Source organism: Doryrhamphus excisus, linkage group LG3 (assembly GCF_037039965.1).
Source record: "Doryrhamphus excisus strain RoL-2023G ecotype Guam linkage group LG3, RoL_Dexc_Guam_v1.1, whole genome shotgun sequence".
NCBI lineage: Eukaryota > Metazoa > Chordata > Actinopteri > Syngnathiformes > Syngnathidae > Doryrhamphus > Doryrhamphus excisus.
The window spans coordinates 20,233,123-20,257,740 of NC_136359.1; the positions used below are offsets into that span (position 1 = coordinate 20,233,123).

Sequence of the window (24,618 nt, forward strand, 5' to 3'; positions counted from 1 at the left end):
CTTACTGTGCCCACGATTGCGATTTGTGCAGCCTTGTCACTGAATGACAGAACAACCAGTTCTTATTAATGATAACCACCTTTCGTAATAGAAATACATAGAGCAAAAATAACATTTGTGTCTAAAAAGACCTGTCAATTAATTAATGCCATCGTTGCTCCTACAAATTATAAATGACAGCTAACACTTTACACAACAGAAATAAGAAACTCTGAATAAGATTCTAAAATAATCCACAAAAATACGGAGGAGTGATGGAACAATCAAACTGGTCAACAGAAATGCTGTTGGCACAGGTCATTGGGGTTCAGGAGGGGGGAATCACACCCTAGTTGGGTACGGTGCAAATGGCATTTTGTGACTCCACCCTTTCTGACTTTTTAATCATTGTAACTAGATAAAATGACAATGAATATGATCACTGTTACAAACTTCCTAACCCTGTCACTTTTTATAGGATCGTGGAAGTACCATGGGGAAGCTGGAGCCAATCTCCCCAGTGAGCCCGGTCCACATGGACCCTGATTTGGATCTGGTGCCAGCTCGCTTCTCCAAGGAAGAGCTGATCCAGAACATGGACCGCGTAGACAGGGAGATCACTATGGTGGAACAGCAGATCTGCAAGCTTCGCAAGAAACAGGTTTGCACATTTAGTGATTGATTCAATGTCAGGTGTACATTAGTTTAAAGCCCAATCAAGTTGCTACAATTTGACACTGCAAAATGTGTACGATATTCATGTTTGATTTTCCAATGTGACTTACGTAGTGTGGCTTTGAACTCCTCATGAACCTTTTCTCTGCGGCCAAGTTACTGTTTCTTGTAGATAATACTAATAATGCATTCCTCCAAGCAGCTGCAGTCCATTCTGCCTCTGCCTTCTCGTTTAATTTCAAAGAAAATTAGGTTAAAAATACTTGCAGTTATAAATAATGTTTTCCCGAGGGAGGAGGATTATGAGGTTTTGGGACTGCTAAACCACTCCCTTCATCTCTGTCTTCCTTTTGGCAACCTTCCGTTTGGTAGAGCAACATTAAGGTGGGCTCAGGCCCCACGATGCATTAGTCCACTAGGCACAGGTGTCATTTTGTTTCCCTAATCCCCATGTTTAAATAGCAAATAAGCTTGTGTCCACCTGTGCGGTCATAGGTGTTTGGATCTTACACACAGGTGTGGTCAGCCTACTATTTAAAGAGCTTATTACTCAAGTCTTAACATTTGTCGATAGGTTTGTGTTTAAGGTTTGTTGTACACACAGGGACAAGCTCGAGAATACATACGAGTATACTCAAAAGAGTATTGCTAAAACCTTGTGGATAAAAATTAATTTAATAAATCAGTTTGAATGTGTTCAGTTTATTTTGTAAGAGTACAAAAACGATGCACACTGACAGTTAACCATGATGTCTAAATTATGTGTCATTTGAGGAGCTATACAGTAGTCATGTCTCACATAGAGATGCAACTTGCATCTTTATTATCTGATTAAAATAATTATTACAAATATTATAAAATAATAAAGCTATAAACAAACAACTCATGTTTTGAGCCGTGAGTATAATGTTTGTATTCATGTTGACAAGAGAGCAACATCTGAACAGTTGTTTATTTCTATACAGAAAAAATATTTTGATGACTAAAAAAATAGTACATCGATTCACAAAGTAAATAAAATAATGGAATAATCCTTTGCCATCGTGGCAGATCCACAGCCTGACGAACTCAGTACTAGTGTTAGCTGCCTATATTTTTGTCTCTGCTGGATTCGTCGGCATTTCCCTCTGTCAGCGCGCAATTCATCAACTTCTGCCTTCTTCATATCCAAGCGGTTGCCGACGATACGAAGGAAAATAGATCTGTAGTCCCCTGCTGAGACAGAAATACATTGCCTACAAGTCTGAAATTCACACGCAAAATGCATAAGGCTTTCATCTGTAGCTCCCGTGAAAAAAAAGGAAAAGACTTTGATCGACGTCTCGATAACAGAAGGTCCCGATAACAGCGTAATGCATTTAATGGAAATGTACGAAATCACCTGTGGCGATTTCCTATCCATGAGTCACATCTGGGCTTTCATGTTGTTAGCAAATATAGCTTATGGTAATGGTTTGATGCCTGATGGTGGTGTCTTTAGGAATTGTAAACAAATGTGGCTCAGTTTTGATATTACTATTTGAAATGCTGAAAATAGTTACAGATAAATGCATACTGTAAATGAGAAAAATCATCATTATGACCCAAAGTTTGTGATATTATGACGTCACCAGGCTCGGAAGTGGTCAGATCCCTGTCTCCATGAAGATAATTTCATCTCTTAAAACGAGGGGCGCTGCAAAAAAAAAAGTTTGGGAACTACCCTTGGGAGTTCATTGATATTACATTTGCCTTGCTCCTGCTGGAGAACTTAATGTGTAATAAACACTAATCTCACAAGTGAAATATGTTTCCTCTAAAATACATATTCCCCATTTTTAAGTGCTAACTAAGTCATTCTGGTGCGTGTGTGGGTGTGTGTGTTACAGCAACAGCTGGAGGAGGAGGCTGCAAAACCTCACGAGCCAGAGCGGCCCATTTCCCCACCACCCAGCGAGGCCAAGCACCGCAGCTTGGTGCAGATCATCTATGATGAGAACAGGGTCAGTGGAATACACACCAGAGATTCCATTTTTTCACCTTAACTCGCATTACTTCACACCAAAATTGGGCTCCATTATTCAGTGTGTATGATTATGTACAACAACGTGTTTGTCTGTGGAAGTATGCCTTCACTTGTAGGTATGCATGCACATCTGCTTGCATCTGATGAATTGATACTGATACTGATATAAACTTTTTGACAATATAAAATATTGATGCATGTTTTCTGGCCTTTACCCTATGCAAATATTTTTCCCTGTTTTTTTAAATGAACGATCAATTGGTTAAATTTTGTAGATAATCAAGCATTTATATATAGATGGATAGATAATATAATAGGAGTCTCCGAAGTGGTTACAAAAGGCACAGCCCCTTAGCGGCCACACGCTCTGAAATCATTGCACTTATGAGTAGAAGCAGCTACAGGATATTACAGATTGCTTAAGACTTATCTGAAAAGCTGGAGTTGCAACAGTGACTCATAGCTTACTCCATTATATACAGTATGCTGACCTTTGTAACACTTTCCACTTCCCCTTTATCCTGCCAGGATGTATTCTGGCCTCCCATCTTTCTCTCCCAAACTCCCTTTAGTTCCTCCTTAATCTCTGAATTATATTAGCCATTTTTCAACTATTATTGTATTTGTGTATTTATAGGTTTACTTAAAGGGAAACTGCACACATTTTTGTGCTCCACATGTTTTATTTTATTTTACCATCATCCACAATCCTTACGTGAAACATGAACACACATTTATTTCTCTTTTCTGTGCGTTCTAATGAGAGAAAACGAGTTTGTATGAGCCAGCTAACAATGCCCATCATGGGAGGTACCTATTTCGACGATGAAACCTCTAACAACGTTTAATCGTTTGATATACATGCTGTGATCGTGCCTTGACAAGTACATTCATGATAAGAGTATCTTGCTGTATTCTGATGTTCATGTTTCACATAAGGTTTGCGAATGATCAACAAAGTGCAGTTTTCATTGAAATTTTTTTTTAACACTACACAGGGCATGTTTGCATTGGTTCATTAGAAATTTCTGACATTTTGAGTTGTTGTCATAGTGGGATTCCCTTCGATAATGTCATTGGACACTTGAAACTGTCTTGAAAATAGGAAGTAGCCTTTCAGATTTTATTCCAAAAATAATATAGTTTACATTTATTATGGGTAATATTGCAAATTTTAGGGTCCCCAAACAATTTGTCCATATTTGTGTGGTTTATGTCATTCAGTGAAATCTTCAAGATTCAGCACTCTTATATGCACATTATCAGTAAACTTAAATGTTTGTTCATATAACACACACAGAAAATGAACACCTTCTCTGTCTCCTTTCTTCTGCACTGTACTCTCTGTGCCAGGCAGGTGTTGTCCATATGATGCGAGGCTTTCAAACGTACTGTGTAACTCAGAGTGTTGGGCTTTCAGACAACAATGTAGTCATGCTGTTTTTAATTATTTTGCAAGTACCCCTTATGACAGTTTGCTGACCCCTGCGGGTCTTGGACTTTTGAAATTTTGTTTTTTCTTTAATATTTTGTTTTTATCGTTAGTGCTGCCAGTTATGAAAAGATGGCAAATACATTTCCCATTTTCCTGTAACAGTGTGGCAATAAAGTTGTATTATTTTGCACCCTTTAACAACCCACCCCCACCTGCTGCCTTTGCTTTCTCCACTTTTTTTCAACTCCCACTAGTTCTCTCTGCCTGCTTATCCTCTCTTACCGGTCTCTCTGTTCAGGGGATGTGAGTGTTTTTTTTTTTCCCCGTCAGAGGAGTGATGGGCTGAGGCAAGGAACTGTGTCTCGGCTTGAGCTAAAAGCTCTAATAATAGTCAATGTATCCATCTCCCTATCGTTACATCCAGTCACCCAGCCGGCTGTAGTGTAGTCTAAGCGCTCAAGTGAGTGTGCTCACTGTGTTGTCATGGTGATGACAGAGGTGCAGGCAGCCGGCTAATCTAGTACTTCTGTTTGTGTTCTGGTCCAGAAAAAGGCAGAAGAAGCTCACAGGATACTGGAAGGACTTGGACCCAGGGTAGAACTGGTGAGTTGCGTTTTACATTAAATAGCTTTTTATACATATTTAGTTTATTGGTCAATTTGGGTTTTATTTTCCATTTTGCATTAGTAACGGAGGATGATGATAATAGCTGAACTGAACCATGACTTCCCGGCATAAGCTTCGAGCAGTTGTAAAATGGCTATATTGAAGTACAAGGCTATTACACCTCCGCAGACGATCGTTTATATGGCACATTTTAAAAATAGAACAAGTCTCATTTCTCACTCTGATTCAGTGGTATTACTCTGATCATTATTTCCCAACACATATACTTTATCGTGCATCTATCATCAACTGTTTATTCAATGATATAACCATCTATCTATTCTGGTCGAGCACACATGGTGACTTTAATCATTTGGTTCTGTCTGGTGTAATAACAATGAACTAGGTTACTTCTACCAGCAATATGTAATCTTTATAGCATTGTGCTGTTGAAAGAACTGTCGGCAAATGAGTGAAATCTCACATATACAGTACATCTATGACAAGGTAGCAGATTGAGTCTGATACTCTGTGGTTTACATGCAGCTACGGAACTGAGCATATGGTGTGATTGTTCTCTCTCTTGTTTCAGCCACTATACAATCAGCCTTCTGATACCAAGCAGTACCATGAGAACATCAAAATGTAAGTTCATATCCCGACACACTTTTTTCGTGACAAAAGTATGATATTGATGTAAAAACATAGTATTGTACTGATGGCAAGAGCTCTGTTGAATTTTGACTGGCCAAGACCTTTTCGTTTTTTTTATGTTTATTTTTATGTGATGTTCTGCACATATTTACAACAAGCCATTCCTACTTAGCAATTGAGTCATAATCATGGTTTGGTCATACCAACAGACATAGATTAAAAATTCACTTTTGAGTTAAATCTAAGTGCTTCAAGCAGCATTATTAATAACCCAAAATCCAGTGACCTCAATCACAAAATAATTAAGTGTTTTCTCTTAATCAGAGAAGCCTAATGTGAGCTACGAAAATCAGGGTGCTTTTTTCTTTCTCACTACAAAGTAGCTACTTGGTTTCCCACAGCTGTACTCACTTTTCACGGGTTTTCCACAAACAAATCCACGTACCCGTTACTTTGTCCAGTATGAGGTGAAGGATCGAGCCAGTATGGATGAAGCAAACCACTGCTGGTCGCTGAGTGGTTAAACAGATAAGTTATTAGAAGAAGAGTTTTTTTTAATCGTAGGCAAATAGAAATGACAATATAAACACACATTGCTGTTGTTCTGCTGGTGCGGAATTGCTATGTTTGCTTTGCTATGTTTGCTTTCTGCTGGAGTGAATCAGGCAGTTGCATTTCATTTGTTGACATGCTATTGTGATGCTCTGTGACTTCAACTTCTAATTTGCAAGTCAATGTTTGGAGCATACAATTCAAAGAAATTTTGTTAAAATGTCTGTCTCTCACTGATGCTTCTATGCAGCTATCCTACAAGTGACCTTACAACGGTGAATGGGGCCGAATACAGCTAGAGAATGTGTTGTGGGAAATGTGATCAAACACATTTGTGTCAGTGCCATAACAACCTTCCCTAATATTACCTCCTTAAAAATGGCAATGGTTGCCACAGGACTCCAATCTATTTGTGGCTACCGTGGGTTGGGGGTCGGATTATATTATTAAAGCACATTAATATGAAACCACTAGTGCTGAGTTATTACTGTTGTTTTCATAGGATTACACCCTTTCATGTTGTCAAGGATATTGTAACAATCTGGCAGTTGCGTGTAGTGTTTGAGTCATGACTGTGTGTATTTGTATGTGGGAGTAGGTCAGAAGTAGTGGGAAGGGATTAATATCAGGAGAGCATGATTGGCTTGAGAAATGGTGGCTCCATGAGGTCCTCCCAAATCTTGGCTGGCTGTGCTGTAATTTTTGGTATGTGACTTTGACTTTATTTAACTGTTATTTGCATTGTGTTGTTGAAATTATAGTTACAGTGTTGGCAGGATTGACACTCATTTCTAGGGATATCTAGGGATGATCGGATATCGGGCTGGTATCAGCAAAAAAAAAAAAAAATCGGCCTCCATCTCAAATCTCTGATATTTGCATTCCAATATAAGCAATCGATTCCAGACTACACTGCAGTTTGGCTATCCAACACCAACCAGATAGAGCTCGCTTGATCACAAACAGCGTTTGCTCGCATACTAACAAATTAGCAAGGGGCATCAGTGATGTCAGCCGTGTGGCAGTAAAGACGTTGCAGCTGAGTGCAAACCTTGTCATGCACAAGTTTCCCGTGGTGGCACAGAACTGGGGAAGTGTAATACAACAAACCTCATCGTGCACATGTAGTGGCATCACACGGGAATTTCCCACAGGATGGCAAAACATCATTAACTATAACAGAAAACAGTGAGCATCTGTCAGTCTTTAGTAATCCCAGGTTTAAACACTTCACTGAGTACCTCGAACCTTGCTATATTATGCCAAGCTGCCAGTACATTATGGATAAAACTGTATATCTCAGATACGTGAAGAAGTAACATGCTGTTGTGAACTATTTTTTGTGAGTAATATCATTTGACCAAGCCTTTCCTAACATTCCACTTTACAAAATAAATAATAATAGTATGTATGATTTGTGTTGATTTCGGATCAATATCGGCCGATATCGGTAGGGGAAGTGGAAAAAGTTTGGAAAAATTTTACAGGGCACACCTAGTCTTTCCAATTTGTATGGTTGTGAAATAAGAGATTGCTGCCATCTGCTGGCTACTGTCTGTATGAATATACAAGATTATTGACTGACAGCTAACAGTTATACCAATCAAATATCCTCTCATAGACTCAGAAGATGGTTTGTCATTGATTCAACAATCCTGTGCCAACAGTGGCACCTATACCTGATCTGCCTTAGATGAATAAAGCAGCTAAATATCACATTTATATAGACCTCTTTTATCAGCCTTTTTATTATTGCCAATTTCCCTCTGAGTAATTATGTAAATATTCTCTATCATGGTGATTCCTGAACATTTTACCGTTGCATGCCCCGTCAGACATTTGACCATTTGATTCCATGTACCCCTACTCCTGCACACTTGAAAAACTTTTATCTTGTTTAACAAATATATTGAAATATTGGAGATTAAACACTCTCAATTTACAAAATACTCATCAATTGTACGTTATTCGTATGATGCACACAAAGCAATGACCAACTTTATGCACGTTATGTCTCCTTTTTGCTGCGTTCTCCTTGCACTGTGAGGCGTTCAGGTGCACTCATAATTGTAAGTGTTAGGCGCAAATTGTTTTTCATTTTTATTCACATACAACCTGTGACGATTGGTATACCCCACTTTGGGAACCTAGAGTCTATGATATCAAACGTCATAAGTATAGGCCCATATTTTTATGCTCTTATCTTGGAGTTAGAGGACAACCAATGTAACAAATTTATTTGCTTGTAAAGTAAATGTAATGTATGTCACTATATTTATAGAAATCCACAGCATCTAGCTCAATTGTCATAGTGTTTATCTTTGATGCGGCAATGGTTTGGCTCAGATTGTGTGTGTGTGTGTGTGTGTGTGTGTGTGTGGGTGTCTGGGACTGTTTGTCAGTGTTTATGTATGCTCGGGGTTAGGACTGTTTGGATTTCGCTTGGGTTTATATTGCAGATAACGTGTTGGGGAATGGAGGGAAGATTATCCAGTGTGTTTATTCCTTCAGCCAATAAATCTTATCACGTCGTCTTGCAGGTGTGATATAAAACTCACACCACTAGTATTCCTTGTAGTCTTTTCTCCTTGCATGTGACCCTGGCGCTCAGTTGAAGTGACTAATGCAGAATAAGATTACATTAATCAGAAGAGAATGTGACCTTACAACTGACAGATTAAGTGTCAGGAATAAAACTCTGTCTTGCAGCAAAGAAAGAGACAAACTGAGCGACTGCCTAAGGAGATTACTGGCCCTGACCTTTATTTGAACAACTGTAGCTGGCCGCTTCCAACCTTTATACGTTTGCTCCCCATACTGGCCTATCCATATGAAATACACAGTGTATTGAATACACTGAAGATTCATAGAGAATATTTGTGTCCGTTTTGCTTTAGTCATGTACTTACAGTGGTATGAAAAAGTTTGGGCACTCCTGATTATTTAAAAAAATGTTCCTTTATACATCACTGGTTGTTGGGATCAGCCATTTTAGTTGAATATATCATGTAGCAGATAAACACAATGATAGATGAGAAGTTAAATCAAGTTTATAGGATTTACAGAAAGTGTGCAATAATTATTTAAACAAAAGTAGGCAGGTGCCTAAATTTGGGCAACCCACCAGAAAAATGACATCAATATTTAGTAGATCCTCCTTTTGCAGAAATAAATGCTTCCTATAGCTTCCAATGGGGGTTTGAGTTGCGTTTGAAGGTATAGGACAATTCCTCTTTCATAAACATCTCCAGTTGATTCAGGTTTGGTGGTTTCCAAGCATGGACAGCCCGCTTTAAATCACACCACAGATTTTCAATAAAATTTAGGTCTGGGGACCGAGATGGCTATTCCGGAATGTCGTACTTGTTCCTCTGCAGGAATGCCTAAGTAGAATCTGAGCAGTGTTTAGGGTCATAGTCTCATTGGAAGTCTGTAGCCCAGGTGCAACTTCAACAGACTTCAACTTCAGCGTTAATCTCCCATACAGCATCTCCTTGTGCAAAGTGTGCTGAATAGTTGAACGATGCACAGTGACACCATCTGCACCAAGATCATGTTGTGGGTCTTTGGAAGTGATCTGTGGGTTGAGTTTGACAGTTCTCACCATTGTTCGCCTCTGCTTATCTGAGATTTTTCTTGACCTGCCTTAACTAGAACTGTGCCTGTGGCTTTCCGTTTCCTAACTATGTTCCTCAGAGTGCAACCTGACAGCTGAAATCTCTGATCGAGACCTAGACCTCTATCCTGCACCTAAACCATGATGTTGAACAATCTTTGACAATTGTTGTGATGCTACCATGGTGTTGCTCTTCAGAGGAGATGCAAAGAGGAGAAGAACACACAATTGGCCACCTTAAATACCCTTTCTCATGATTGGCCTCACATGTGTATGTAGGTCAAGGGTCAGTGAACTTACCAAACAAATTTCGTGTTCCAATAATTAGTGCTAAAAGTATTCAAATCATTAAAACAAGGGCGCCCAAATTTAGGCCTACTTTTGTTTAAATAATTATTGCACACTTTCTGTAAATCCTCTAAACTTAATTTCAGTCCTCATGTATCACTTTGTTCATCTGCTATATGACTTGTTTAACTGACTGTGATTGTGATTTATAAAGGAAAATCTTAAATTATCAAACGTTTTCATACCACTGTGTATACCACTGTGTCACTGTTTACATGCACTGAAAAATCAAGTGAAAAATGTGTGAAAACCTATAATTATATATTTTTTCTTCTAAGCTGTCGAACCAACCAGTAATGCCTGTTTGTTTGTTTTGCAACCTTCTTAGAAACCAGGCGATGAGGAAAAAACTCATCTTATACTTCAAGAGAAGAAACCATGCTCGTAAGCAGTGGGTAAGTGTAGAGAACTCAATATTTTTGACTGTCTGCTGGGACTCACCCAGTGATGGATAGCTAGTGTGGAAGTGGGTCAGCAGTTCCTTTAAAGTGGTGAGCGGCCATTTTAAGGTGGACATAGATAAGTTTGGTTCAAGGTATGATCTATTTCACTGCACTTACATTATCCTGAGGGATAATTGCTTCTTTAAAAAAAAAAGTTTAAAATAAAACCCTGGATACCTTCAACCTAGATGTGTTTTTTAATGGTACTTTATGTCACAAACTAAAATAGAGAATTGCTCTTTCTCAGACCCATGCTGACATTAAACTGAGCCAGTGATCAATGGAATATGCTACGTTGTTTGAACAGAGGCAGAGTTTTTACATTTTTTTTAGGAAAAACAGCTTTTTCAAAATAAAATGTACAATCTGCTAGTTAACAGAATTAGCTTACCTGCTGGAAATTATTCATACCCTTGATTTGTTTTATTTTTGTGATGAAATTAATGAATTTTGTCAAGCTTATTATGATTTATATGTGACCAACAATTGAAAGAATAGCAACAATACACAATTTAAGACATTCTTAATATCAGGGGTATTTTATTCATGGATTTGTCAATTTATTAATAACCTAGGTCCCAATTTCTTTCTTTAATAGTCAATAGCATAGCCTTTATTGTTTATGACCGCTTCATACGACCGCTATATGACCGCTATACGTGGCCACAAGCCAAGGCTTTGGCCCATTCTTCCTTGGCAAAAGCCTCAAGCTGGGTCAGGTTGGTTTCCGAGCCATCACTCTGCCGTCAAATCTCTCCACAAGGTCTAGATTGAATTCAGGTCAGGAGTCTGACTTGGCCATTCTCGGACGTTGACATCATCGTCCTTGAACCATTTCTTTACAACCTTGGTGTCTTACTGGTACCTCCAGTTGTGGCTGAGTAGATTCCTTCACATTTTCATCAAGGATCACTTCATCACAGGCAAGGACCCTATCCAAGGCCCGACTTCACCATCGAGCAAGTTTTGCACAGAGGAGGTCTTGATGGTTGTAGGCACCACTGCTCGAGGTCATCTGAAGCAAGAGCCCAGCTTTTGGTCAACCATCCTGGGGTCTGATGAGACAAAGTTGGAGTTATTTGGCCATAAGGATGTTGAATATGTCTGGAGGAACAAAAGGGAAGCATGCAATTTGAAGAACACAGTGCCCACATGTGGCATGCGGCACAGGGAACCTCAGTAGAGTCCAAGGAACCGTGAAAAAGGAGGATTACATCAGGATCCTTGATGGGCTCCAGGTCGGCCCCGACTGGAAGTATCAGCAAGACAATGATCCAAAGCATACCGCCAATGTAGTGAAGAAATGATTCAAGGACAATGATGTCAACATCCTAGAATGCCCATAAGAGAAGAGATGGGAAACTTGGATCTTGGCATTCAACTGCTTTGTAGGTTTTTTTTTAATGCAGCTCAGTATTCTGAAAAACGATCCTTTCCATGTGGCATTTTAGGAACAGAAGTTCTGTCAACGCTATGACCAACTGATGGAAGCCTGGGAGAAGAAGGTGGAGCGCATTGAAAACAACCCACGGCGCCGAGCCAAGGAGAGCAAGGTGCGGGAGTACTACGAGAAACAGTTCCCAGAGATCCGTAAGCAAAGAGAGTTGCAGGAACGAATGCAGAGGTGAGCCAGACAGTTTTTTAAATCTGTTAAAGCACAGATTGTGGAATTGTTACATCAGTTGTGCGTTTACCCCCTTATGTTTTATTGTATTGTTTTTGTAGCCGTGTTGGGCAGCGAGGAGGTGGATTGACTTCTTCTGCAGCTCGCAGTGAACATGAGGTCTCTGAGATTATTGACGGAATATCAGAACACGAGGTAAGCTTTCTTTTTTAAATATTCAATATTAGAACCAAATCCTCGGCCAATAACAAAATAGGAAAGAGTGCCTTTTTTAAGAGGACATTTTAAAATGTCAGCAACTCAGTAGTATTTTTTAATACAAGCATGTCCTTATTTTTGTCATGAACTCCACCGTGTCCACTGCATCAGGCTTAGCAGCTGTCTAGCTTCCTTGTACATGTGTGGTAGTGCTTGTGCTAAATAATTGTGATTTCAAAACTTCCCTAGACATGGCGAGTCCATCCTTTCCACCAGATTTTTAAAGCCTTTTTTCCATTGTTGCAACAGGGAGCATATACAGTATATGCAATGTGATTAGGTCGCTTTTCCTTTCATGAGGAACGCACCAGGAGTGTGGCAGGCATCACACACATTCCCCATATTGGAGTTTGTCCCAAGTTTTAAGGCGGTGAAAATGATTTTTTTTTAATGCTCTGGATACCGCCATATTACTGAGTTACTGCTTATTCCTGCTTCTTCCACCGCAGACATGGTGGCCTCTGGGCTTCTGCTCTGGAGATACACCACAAATCCAGTCTATATTGATATCAACGATATGGTTGATGTTTTATATTGTGCTTGAGCAAATATTGATATTTTAAAAATATATCGCTCAGCCCGATATATTGCTATTCTAGCAATTGTAGCAAGCCAAAATGTACGGTGAAGCCTTGTTTTTTTGTCATTAGTCTGCTCAAAAGTCAGATTGATGCCAAATAAATATTTCCCATAAGAAATTATAAATCCTCTTAATCAAAAAAGAAAAAAAATTGTCTAACACTCAGAAATACACAGTGCGCTCATCAGCGCACGGTGCAGTGATTGAAAAGAGACAGATAAAGAGTTGTTCATTGTTCCATGTGCATTCTATGAAGAAATAAACCATACACACGCACACACAATAAAGATGATTAAAGGATTCCCTGGTCGAAATCTGTCCTTAATCACAACATGACAGATGTTAATAGACAGCCGATGCGTGTTTCCTCTCTTACTGCCCTCTACCAGGCTCGACGGTGCCTACTGCTTTTACCACTGCACATCTGACTTAATCTGTGCCTCTATAGAAAAATGTAGAGCATTTTCATTCAAAAATGGCGAGCCATTCTCTACATTATTTCACATAGTGTGAGTTAGGTTACCAAGTGGGAGAATGAGAATGGAAATAGTGTGCAGGGTTCACATTTGATGTGGAACGTGTCTCCGACTACTGCGAGTAGTGAGGAAGCTTCACTTCCTCTCCTGCTCTATGACCTTTGTACTTTGACACTACCATAAGGTTGCATCCGATTCATGACTTAGTTTCCCTCTCCAAAATCAGCATTCTCATTTCCAGCATGTTGTTTTGTGTTTGTGTCTTGTGTGTGGCATGTGTGAATGTCAGAACACAGAGAAGCAAATGCGCCAGCTAGCAGTCATCCCTCCAATGCTGTTTGATGCCGAACAGCAACGCATCAAGTTCATCAACATGAATGGATTGATGGATGACCCCATGAAGGTGTACAAGGACCGGCAGGTCATGAACATGTGGAGTGAGCAAGAGAAGGACACTTTCAGAGAGAAGTAAGGTCAACTTTTCAGTATAGTCCGGGTTTTAAATGCTCTGCATTTATGTTGCAACTTTGTGCAGCACCTTTGTGGGAAGCACTTGACAGTATTGCTTTGCATCTCATTAACACATTCTTACACTGATCGTGGAGGCTTCCATGCAAGATGGCAACCATCACGTCAGGAGCAAATGGACTTTTTAGTGTCTTGCTCAAGGATACATAACTGGGTCCTTGAAGGAGCTCAGGGTCAAACCAGTAACTTCAAATTACAGCCGCTATAACTCTTGAGCTGTGTTAGCCCGAAGCCCGTGGATTGTCATAAATATGTCTTTGAAACTCAATTGATATATGTTGGTTAAAAAAACTTAATATGCTTTATATAATGTTATTTTAGCTTCCAGCGCTAGCCAAATGTTAACTGAACAAAATAGTATTTAAAGGAGCCAGAGAGTAATATTTTTCTTTACAAACGGGGAAAGGCCTTTGAATCAAACCAAATGACATGCTGTTCATTTCTTTTATATGCTAAATAATATAGACTCACTTGAGTTGTATACATGATGTATTACTGCAATATAAATCTTTCATTCAGTTATTGCTTTTTGTGCTTGTTTTGTTTGGTTTTTTGTTAATATTTTCAGACTGTATTTTTTCCTCCCCTTCTGCTCCTACAGATTCATTCAGCACCCTAAAAACTTTGGTCTGATCGCGTCCTTTCTAGAAAGAAAGGTATGGGCCTTGACTTCGTTTGTCAGTCTTCTCAGGAAATTACGTTTCCAGGCAAATCACATTTCTCTCATTTTTCAGACGGTGGCGGAATGTGTGCTCTTTTATTATTTGACCAAAAAGAACGAGAACTATAAGAACATAGTGCGAAGGAACTACAGAAGACGGGGGAGAAGCCAGGTATTGTCAACTTTTGTGCCTTTTCATTCTTTTCCTAATTAATATTGTCTACTGATTGTCCAAAAAGCACATGATCTGTATGCTTACAAGTCAGCTGTCTTGTCTTAATGACAGTAATACTTTAAACTGATTACATTTGTTGAGGTTGCGGTCTTCATGCTCTGGGCAAAATGCCACTGTCACTTGGTGAAACAAGTCTGACAACAACAACCTATGCTAACCTTTCCTCTAATTTCCTTTTGGACGTCTTGCAGGATGACTCAACCTGTTACAATCGTAGGGTTGTGTTGAAAAATAGTATTTCTAATAATAGTAAGTAACAGTGCAAAACAAACAGTTGTCTATCAGTGTGATTCCCCAACCATTCTATTAAGGGAGGGCCCTGCAACCCCCCAAGAAGTTTTTATTTTCACACTAGCTCACAACAGAAGTAATTTAAAGGGGATCTGACGCTGAGACTAGCGATTAACGTTAACGTTAAAGTAAGTTAGTATCAATGTGCGGAGGAAAAACGTTTCTGTCGCATTTTTAAATAATCAAAATACTTCTATTACATAGTATATATTCTATATACTATTATTACATATTATCATCAGTGTATGTGTTAATGCATGATCACAGCATGTATATCAAACAGTGCAATGTTGTTGTAGGTTTATTTTTTAGAGGGCTTCATAGTCAAAATAGGTGTATCGGCATTGTAAGCTAGCTGAAATTAACTCGTTTTCTTGCGTTATAATGCACAGAAAAGGGAAAGACATTTGTGTTCATGTTTCACATAAGGATTTTCAATAATTCCCACAAAAAGTACAGTTCCCCTTCAAGGACATATTTGATAATAGAACTGGTGTGTATCTTATTTTATTAAACAAAATAGCAATTTGTTATTCACTAAATGTTATTTATCCAACTGCATGTCGTTTCTGTTTCTGCAGGGTAGCGTGCGTACATTTTTTTTAATCTGCCATCTCCATCAATTGATTAATTCAATACAGGCCTTTCTATTTCGTTCTGTTATTTGTCAAATGCAACCATGGAGGAATAATTGCTTCGTGGTTGCATGCTTGCCTGCATCAGGCCAGTCCTCTCGTATCTGTCACCCTCCCATTTTAATAGTTTCACAGTTTTTTTCCTGGATTGTAACTTCCATGAAAGATTTCCCCTATTTTCTCTGTTTCACTCCAGACAAAAAACATTCTAAAACATTTCTCCTATTTACAAAGGCAAATGGTGACAGCTGGAAACGTAGGAGAAACAATGTATCGTAATCTTTTAGTTGACAAATTTATAAAGGTATACTCTTGTTCATCTTGTCAGCTCTCTCTCGCTCTTTGTCGGTCTCACACATTCAAGATACTGGGGCGATATCATCATTAAACGAATGTGTTGCTTTAACCTGAGGGCAGCGATGTCAAATACATCACATGGTGGTCAGACTACATGTTTGTACTTAACTGAACTCTAACCCAAAAAGCCCAGACATGCAAGATACTGGTGAGGAAGTGGCACTGTTTGCTTAAAAAAAAAAAAAAAAGTTATACAGAACAGTAATTCTGTGGTTTCTGAACTTTCACATCCTGTTTTGTTTTACCTTTGCTTAGTTTAGTAGAATGTATGCACTTCAATGAAAGCATAGTGTTTGTATGTGTTAGTGTTTTACCAATGAAATACCGTTGGTGTAATTTAATGAGAAAGCTATAAATTGACTCCTGTTTATTAGAAATGCATTTCGTGTTGTTGTGTTAAATGGGCTTGAACGTAAACTTTAACAAAAGGACATTGTGTTCCATTATTGTGAAATACATAATGTAAGTGAACAGTAAATGTAGAACCAAGACTTGCTTAATTTGTTAGCTACTCGAGTTAGGAGGCCTGTGTCTTCATTGTGGTTGTTAGAAACTACCAGTGTAAGGTTTGAGTATCACATGAGTATATGTCACAGAAGAGGCTCCAATACCTGTGCTGCGTATCCATCAATCAAGTTTATCTTTATAATTGATCCTAATAATGGGATGCTTTGTTGTTCCTTGTCATTTCATCATCTGTAGCACGGGCAGCAGCAGCAGCAACAGCAACAGCAAGTCAACCGAAACAGCCAGGAAGACAAGGACAAGGAGGAGAAAGACAAGGCAGAGGGAGAACGGGATGAGGATAAAACTGAAGCTGAAGACAAAGAGGATGGAATGAAGTAAGTGAAACTGCAAAATTAGCTAAGAGAGCATAAATTCAGGGATTCAATGGTGGGGACGGAGTGTGGCCAGGCACAGAGGTATAATTTAACAGTATAGCTTCCTGGACCATTTAACATTCATAACAAGGCACAATACCAGGGGTCTACGAGTGGCAGGAAACTGACAGCAGAAGTCCAACAAGTCATTGTAAAGAGCAGGAAAAATAAACTTTCGGATATTCATTCATTCATTCATTCATTTTCTACTGCTTTTTCCTCACGAGGGTCGCGGGGGTGCTGGAGCCTATCCCAGCTGTCTTCGGGCGAGAGGCGGGGTACACCCTGGACTGGTTGCCAGCCAATCACAGGGCACATATAGACAAACAACCATTCACACTCACATTCATACCTATGGACTATTTTGAGTCACCAATTAACCTAGCATGTTTTTGGAATGTGGGAGGAAACCGGAGTAAACTTTTGGATATACTATTTAAAAATATTTGTTACAGGTAGAGAAGTACCCCCTACTTGTAGGACTCTGCAGGAACCACCTCGGTTTTTCCACTTTTTCAATTTCATACCGGAGTATATATTTTTAAAAATGTCACTGCGTATCGTGTATTTCTGTAAAATTTCAGGGTTTGTATCACACCTTGAACTAGTTTCATTAACCAAAACAGATGTTTTTCTGATTTGAAACGCATTCAGGGGTTTGTATTCTTGTATTCTTTTTTTTTCTGGTGACTGTGTAAAATGATTATGTTTGTGCTGTGTTCTCAAACAGCTCGTTTGAAAATACATCCAATCTCTCTGAGTAGGGACTGTATGATCTAATCTTAAGTTGTACTTTATACCGCAGATGTAATATACATTTATGACCCAGGCTTGAAGCTCCGGATGAGCATATGTCCTCATGTCTACGCTCAGACATGACTCCGTCCCTCCCAATCCTTGCTGTTGGTCCACCACATTCAGGCTCACCTATATTTTGGAAAAAACATCCGTACCCCGGCCGGGGCTACGGACTGTGATTAAATGGTCCCATTTTGCGAGTGAATCTGGTCAGTTGAGTTCCTCATCAAGGAATGTTGACTTACAGGCACCATGTCTAAGAGTTTATCTAATGTTACAACACAACATAGCAAGACTTATAAAAATAAGTTGACTACAATCCTAAGAAGGAATATTACAGCCAACTATTAGACAAGCACAAAAACAATATTCGAGCAACCTGGAGCATGCTAAATGGTATTATCAGGAAAAGTAATAAGAAGACTACCCTAGTTATTTAATGGTACGAAACACCTATAAAGATGATATGGATGAGACAGATGAAAAGTTCAATAACTACTTTGTAAATATTGGTCCCAAACTGGAAGAAGGGATTCCGAAACAAAGGACAAGGGAGGAAAGGAATGAAACAATAGAAAGGAATCCGAATTCTATGTTTCTGACTGAACAAAAAGGAAATCATTGACATTGTCAAAAATTGTATAGCAAAAACATCAACTGATTGTAATGTACATCACTAATTTATATTTTTCCGACAAATCCAATGACAATTCCATTGTCAGTTATGAATGTAACTGATCTGGACCATTTTGATGCAGCTATCGTCATCCAAAGTACACACTCTGTAGTAGATGCATAAGCCAGATAAGGGTTTACCATTGCATTTAGTGCAGTTGCAAGCTGAAAGGAATTGTAGCGCTTGGTGAAAATATGTCTTAAAGGTCCAAGATTATACTGTAATTATTATATATGATTATATTGTAAGTTGGTTGCCCCAAATCTTGCATTGATACTTGAATTTTCATTCTTTAGACATGCTTTTTGAAATACCTGCTGTGAATATGCTGTTTTGTGTGTCTATAGCATTAAAGTGCTCATGACACCAAAAAAACACAATGAAAGTACTGTACTCACTTAAGAACATTTTTGTCATACCGCTGTCATAGATAAAAAAAAGAACTATGAAATAGGAGTGAAAATGCAATGAAACCCCATCCTATTTTCTTCATTAAAATATGGATTTACTCACTGAAACTGACTGATCGAGTGCAAGAAAGGCTAGAAATCCATGTTTTACCAGCCATTCACGTCTACAATATTTACGGGTGACACCATATGCGAACAAGCTCAGCAATGAATGCACACGAAGAACGCGACATTCATTCACTAATAACGTTCACTAATATTGTGTTGTGATGAGTAAGATATAGTGTATTTTACTGTGTTGTGTACCACTTGACTTTGTTTACTATGTTTTACTGTGATAGCTGCAACTCTCAGCTTGCTCTTTGCACAATGCACAGAGCTGAAGACGAGAGACATTTATTGTCTTTTGTAACAATTTGAAATGAAGACCTATATTATTCTAAGATTTGGTGTAATGCTGCATTCAAAGATGACCCATTGGATTTATTGTTGCACGCTACAACAGATCACACATTAGCTGTGTAGTGGTAGTACAGTAGTAGTAGTTAGTGCATCTGTTATGAATCCGCACTGCATTAGCCACCAACACTAGGCTAGCTACTATTGACAATATTAGCAGAAGAAATGTGGATTTACTTACTACCAACTTGTCACGCTTTCCATGGTCCAAGGTCCTGTGGGTTTTTGACTTTTTGTTTCTATCTGTGAGTCAGTATTGACACATTTGTCCCACAAAGTTTGCCAACGCATCTGACGAGGCGAATGGTGTTTTTTGGAAATGTGAGCGAGCTTAGTTTGATCTTCCCATGTGTTTCAGCAGAAGCCTTCACACATTGAGTGGGCATAATCTACAAAATATATATAACTAACAACGGAAATTCATGCAGAACTGGATAATAACAACGGGGTAGCATTGGTGTGGACAGTCAGCTTTGGGGATGGCTACTTCTGGTGTAAATATCACTTGTGTGATGAAAATAGTAAAAAATACTTGTGTATATATAAAATATTTTAATATTGCAGCAGACATCTAACACAGGAAATATGTGTTTCAATGTGTGTTTGTTTTTTTCCCCACAGCGAAAATAAGATTAACATGTGTTTTGTTGTCATGAGCACTTTAATACTAATGGCCTGTACTTGCCCACGCCCATCTATTGTGCTCCAAGAAGGGCTGAAAACAAAATAATGTTGATAATTTTTTTGTTCATGGCGGTATAGAGGGCTGCACTGCGGACGAGTGGTTCGCATGCAGGCCTCACAGCTAGGAGACCCGAGTTTGATTCCACTCTTGGGCATCTCTGTGTGGAGTTTGCATGTTCTCCCCGTGCATGCGTGAGTTTTCTCCGGAGACTCCGGTTTCCTCCCTCATTCAATGGTTGTTTGTCTATATGTGCCCTGTGATTGGCTGGCGACCAGTCCAGGGTGTACCCCGCCTTTTGCCCGACAGCTGGGATAGGCTCCAGCACCCCCGGGACCCTTGTGAGGATAAGCGGAAGAAAATGAATGAATGACGGTATTGAAACTTAGAACGCAAAGGTTCAGTAAAAAAGTGAGGTACATGATAGACTTTTCTTACATATGGTGATCCAGGGTCACATATTACATATGACATTATAATTTCATATGGCCATTATCAGGCACCTTTGAAATCAATACAATTAGGTTCAGACTGACAGTCATTGTGATATATCATTGATCCATGCATTACTTTGTTTGTCCTGTGCAGGGTTGCAATATTTGTGAAATGTCATTTGAAACTGTATTTTTTTAATTTATAGAGATGAAACTTCCGGAGAGGATGCAGAGGACAAAGAGCCCGCCGTGGCTGTCAAGGGTCGACGCACAGCCAACAGCCAGGGGCGCCGAAAGGGCCGAATCACCCGCTCTATGACCAGCGAAGTGGAGGAGACAACTGCACCGCCTGTCAACAATGAGCTTGGTCAGTCCCTGTGGTTGAACATCAACACAAGTATTTATTTTACTTGGAACATGCAAAAATAACAGTTAGTTGAAAACACCTTATACTGTACATTCACAATTAACAGCTCGGGTTCAGGATGTTTATTGTCAATGTTTTGATGAACATATAAAGTAGATGCTTGCTATTCATGGGGTTAATGTTCAAGATTTGACATTACACCCATAAAAAAAAATTCTTTACTAAATATCTAAGAAACACATTTCAGCACATTTAAAGGTACAGATACAGTATCTGTGCAATGATATCATCAGTGAACGGTCATGCTCTTTGAATTGATCTCTTGACCTATACCACCAGAGTACACTGATGCATTCTTTGGCTTCAGTTATTCACTTCAAGCTTATATATACCCAGTTTTGTGCTAAAGTGACACTGAATACACTAGTTAGGTGTTAGCTTAGGTGACTGAGCTAGACATGTATATAAATTCCCATTCGCTCTAAAACCACAAGGGTCCTTGCACAGCACAAGCTGTGCTATTTGCAAAATTATTTCTATTTGCTAAGTTATGTATCAGATGGGGTGTGTGCACGCTGCATGTTAGTTCATTCACACAAAATCCCACAATAACTCGAGAGGCTCCTTCCACTGCTGTTTGATCCCGTGCTCGGATCAGTGCTTAGCTGGCTGGTTTGCCCTTGACAGGACATAGAGGACATAAAACTACAAGATCCAACTTCTCTTTGTGTCGGGCAGGGCCAGCGTCACTCTGGCTTATACCCAGTGCAGAGAGAGAGAAGCCAGTTGTTATGTCTATAATCATTAACTGACTTCTCTCCTTGGATTTCCTGCTTCCTCCATCTAAAACAAACAGTTCCTAGCGACCTAGGCAGCAGCGCCTCTTTGGCAAGCAGCACTAAGTACCCTTCCCCCCCATATTGTTTTTTTTTTCTTCTCTAATTTCTCTTTTCTTTCCTCTTGTCAGTCACTCCCTAACTGACTTTGTCACAACTGCCCACCCCTCCTCCTCCCCCTTCTTATTTTTTGTGGGTGTGTGTGTGCGTGTGTGTGTCTGCGTGTGTGTGTGTGTGTGTGTGTGAGACAGCCAATCTGGAGATGAATGAGAGCTCTCGCTGGACTGAAGAAGAGATGGAAACTGCCAAAAAAGGTAATACACAATGAACCTTTCTTTTTTTCCACGAACGTCATTGCAACATTAATGTGCATAATAGAGCTGTCACTCAAACAACAAGTATTTTTTTTCTTCAAAAGCAAACCAGACAAATGATGGGGCTGTGACTTCCTGTTAGTGAGGCAGCAATTGACACGTGCTGCTAAATTGTCTGGTTGTATCAATGTGAACTGGGGCTGCTGCTCTTCACAACCATTTCCCTTCTCTGGGTCAAGGCAGCCTGTCTTCTTATCAAGGTGGCTGTTAAGTCTGTCCCTTATCAGTTAACCTCTGCAAACGCTGCAGTCATTAACCTGCCTGTTTATTATCTCGGACAGAAAATTACCCAGCCGCCCATGGCTGATTCACAGAGGTCGCTGATTCTGTGCCCAACGTCCTCACACTTGTACTCTGTGTGATTGTGTTTGCACGCAGTACAGTACATGATTCTCAAGCTGAGTTGATGATTGAACGGGCTTCTCACCTTCAGTGGGTTCTAATTTCTCACATTTTATAGATAGGGATTTCCCATAGACATTTAACACTGGCTTGAATATCTCATCTTGATAAAATGCTGAATGGGTATTTTAAATGAAACACAAATACAGAATTTTTTGGAAAAGATTAAAATCAAATTGTTGTCTTAGTGTTGTTTTTTATAATGTCACGGCTGTGTGTGACTCTTAAGTTCTGCTTGTGAATAATTCAGTCTGCCCTTCCTTTTAATCACAGTAGATCAAGTGCCTTTTCTCTTTCGGCTGCTTGAATACGATACTTGAGCCTCTTCCTGGCGCGTTTGTAATGCTGTCCACTTGTGTAGTGTAGTGGCCACAGCAATGTCCAGATTATGTATGTGTGCATATTTGTATGCTAAAAGGTTATTTTTCAATATCTGGCACTGCCGTGGCTTGAACACAGCACCGTGTAGTAATCCTGGTTAATGTCTTCAGTTCCATTCTCCTATGGCAGGATTAGTGGGGTGCTCCATCCCAGAGGATTAGCCTGGCAGCTCAGTGGATGCAGGACTTCTATGAAGTGCTTATGTAACCACAGAACCCCAGTGACAGTAGCCAGAGCTGAAGAGGAGCCGGTCTTGCAGTTTTTCAGCACTTCTAACAGCTACTTCTCACTTGTAAAAAGGAGCTCACACTCCCTTCCAGGAGCGTAGTCACAAGTTCATCAAGGTGCTCTCCTTTCCAGGTGCTTGACATGTGTACATTTTAAAGAGGCTTACTTGGCCTCACACTTAATGTTTTCATCCCCTTTAGCTAAACAGATCTGAATAATGGCATTTATGTCGGAGGTCATTTGACTTTGTTGCTTTCAAGGATAGTTTTGGCCACAATAATTTCAGTGTCCATGCTGCAGGAAGATCTGCAGTTCAGACGGGAGTTGTTTAATAGCTCTACGTTTGTGGGTGGGCTTGCGTGTAAGATACTGTATGTTTTGTAAAGAAAGATCTTTCTAAACTATTGACCCAGGTTCCGTGTTAGCATGTGCACACTTCTTGACTGGCACTTTATGTACAGCAAGTGCACTAATCTGCAAGGCTTTGCACCTGTATAAAGGCTCCTGCGATACTCGCTGGAACAATCCGCGTAAAGGAGCTGCAGGTAGAAGCCATATATCATCTTTCTTTTCCACTGTTGTGCTGTCTTTGCTGCTCTCCCTGTCCACTTCTCGGTTCAGGAGATGGCACAAGTCCAAGTTGGCAATAGCTGCGGAAGATTTGGCAAGTGAGGGGTCTCCTCCCCCTCACTCAGCTCTCTCTCTCCTTACTCTGTTTTATTATAGACTGGAGAGAGAGGTCACATTCAAGATGAAAAGCAGGTCAGTCAGGAAAAATGTGAAAGCCTTTATGCTTTCTCATGGTATCAACATCAACTCTGTTGCCTCCCCTCCACCCGCCCCATCGTCTCTCTTTGCTTACTGTCCACTTCTTTATCCCTACCCAGTCTCCATTGTTTCTCTCCTCCTCTCTCTGTGTGCTCTATGTTTACACTTGGACTGCCTGAGTATGTTTGTGTCTGTGTGCTAAAGTATTAACAGGAGAGAGAGAGAGACAGAGAGAGCAAGCGAGAGCGTGAGGGCCTGAGTTGGTGTGTACTCACTCATGCATTAGTGTGTGCACTGGTCGGTGGTGCCTGCTGGCAGAGTGAGGGAGGGGGAGGGAGAGGCAGACGGAGAGAGGGAGGGGGAAAAGAGAGATAGAGAAGAGATCAGATCAGGGGAGTGAGTGAGTGAGCGAGCGAGAGAGAGAGAGAGAGAGAGAGAGAGAGCAAGCGAGAGAGAGAGTGAGTCTGTGAGTCTGTGCACATAGCACTGCCTCCTAGTCCCACTTTCCTGTGGAAGTCCTCCTAGACGACCGCCATTGTGGAGAGGCGCAGTACAAGAGGAGCTGTACTTACTGAGGCACAGGGAATAGGAGAGAGACTGGGAGCGACCAGGAGCATGTGTTGTTTTGGAGCATGTCAACCTGACCCCGGCTCAAATATCAGCCAGCTGGAAGCAAGAGTGGAGGGACTGAGTTGTTTTTATCTGCGCTCTGGATTGGAAGGCCCGGTGTTGAAGAACAATTCCGGCTGTCCCCCTAGAGATCAGACAGTCTGATCGTGTGATCCAGCAGGGCCACAAGACGACGGCTGAAGTAGCAGGCATGTGACACAGTGACAACCACGTTCTGGCTGCACCAGCTGTTGATTGGACTTTCTCTGGGTGGAGCCTAAAGCCTTCCTGGGTCTTGGTTGGCTCAGAGGCAGCCACCTGCTTTAGTATTGCTGCTGCTGATTGGGTGTTTGTT

General features: G+C 40.1%; 1 protein-coding gene across 5 annotated transcripts in view; it reads left to right on the forward strand.

Annotated features, from left to right (window-relative positions):
* The window catches only part of ncor2 (nuclear receptor corepressor 2), a 100,456-nt gene that overhangs the window by 54,132 nt on the left and 21,706 nt on the right, over positions 1–24,618 (forward strand). For 4 of the 5 annotated variants that reach the window (XM_058071588.2, XM_058071587.2, XM_058071592.2 and 1 more), the window contains 13 exons: positions 458–640; positions 2,523–2,636; positions 4,641–4,697; positions 5,293–5,345; positions 10,199–10,265; positions 11,765–11,937; positions 12,039–12,132; positions 13,541–13,719; positions 14,381–14,435; positions 14,514–14,612; positions 16,661–16,800; positions 20,505–20,665; positions 21,753–21,815. In XM_058071588.2, the coding sequence (XP_057927571.2) occupies positions 458–640; positions 2,523–2,636; positions 4,641–4,697; positions 5,293–5,345; positions 10,199–10,265; positions 11,765–11,937; positions 12,039–12,132; positions 13,541–13,719; positions 14,381–14,435; positions 14,514–14,612; positions 16,661–16,800; positions 20,505–20,665; positions 21,753–21,815 (1,438 nt within the window). The remainder of the gene's footprint in view (positions 1–457; positions 641–2,522; positions 2,637–4,640; positions 4,698–5,292; positions 5,346–10,198; positions 10,266–11,764; positions 11,938–12,038; positions 12,133–13,540; positions 13,720–14,380; positions 14,436–14,513; positions 14,613–16,660; positions 16,801–20,504; positions 20,666–21,752; positions 21,816–24,618) is intronic. The other variant, XM_058071591.2, reaches the window with a different exon arrangement.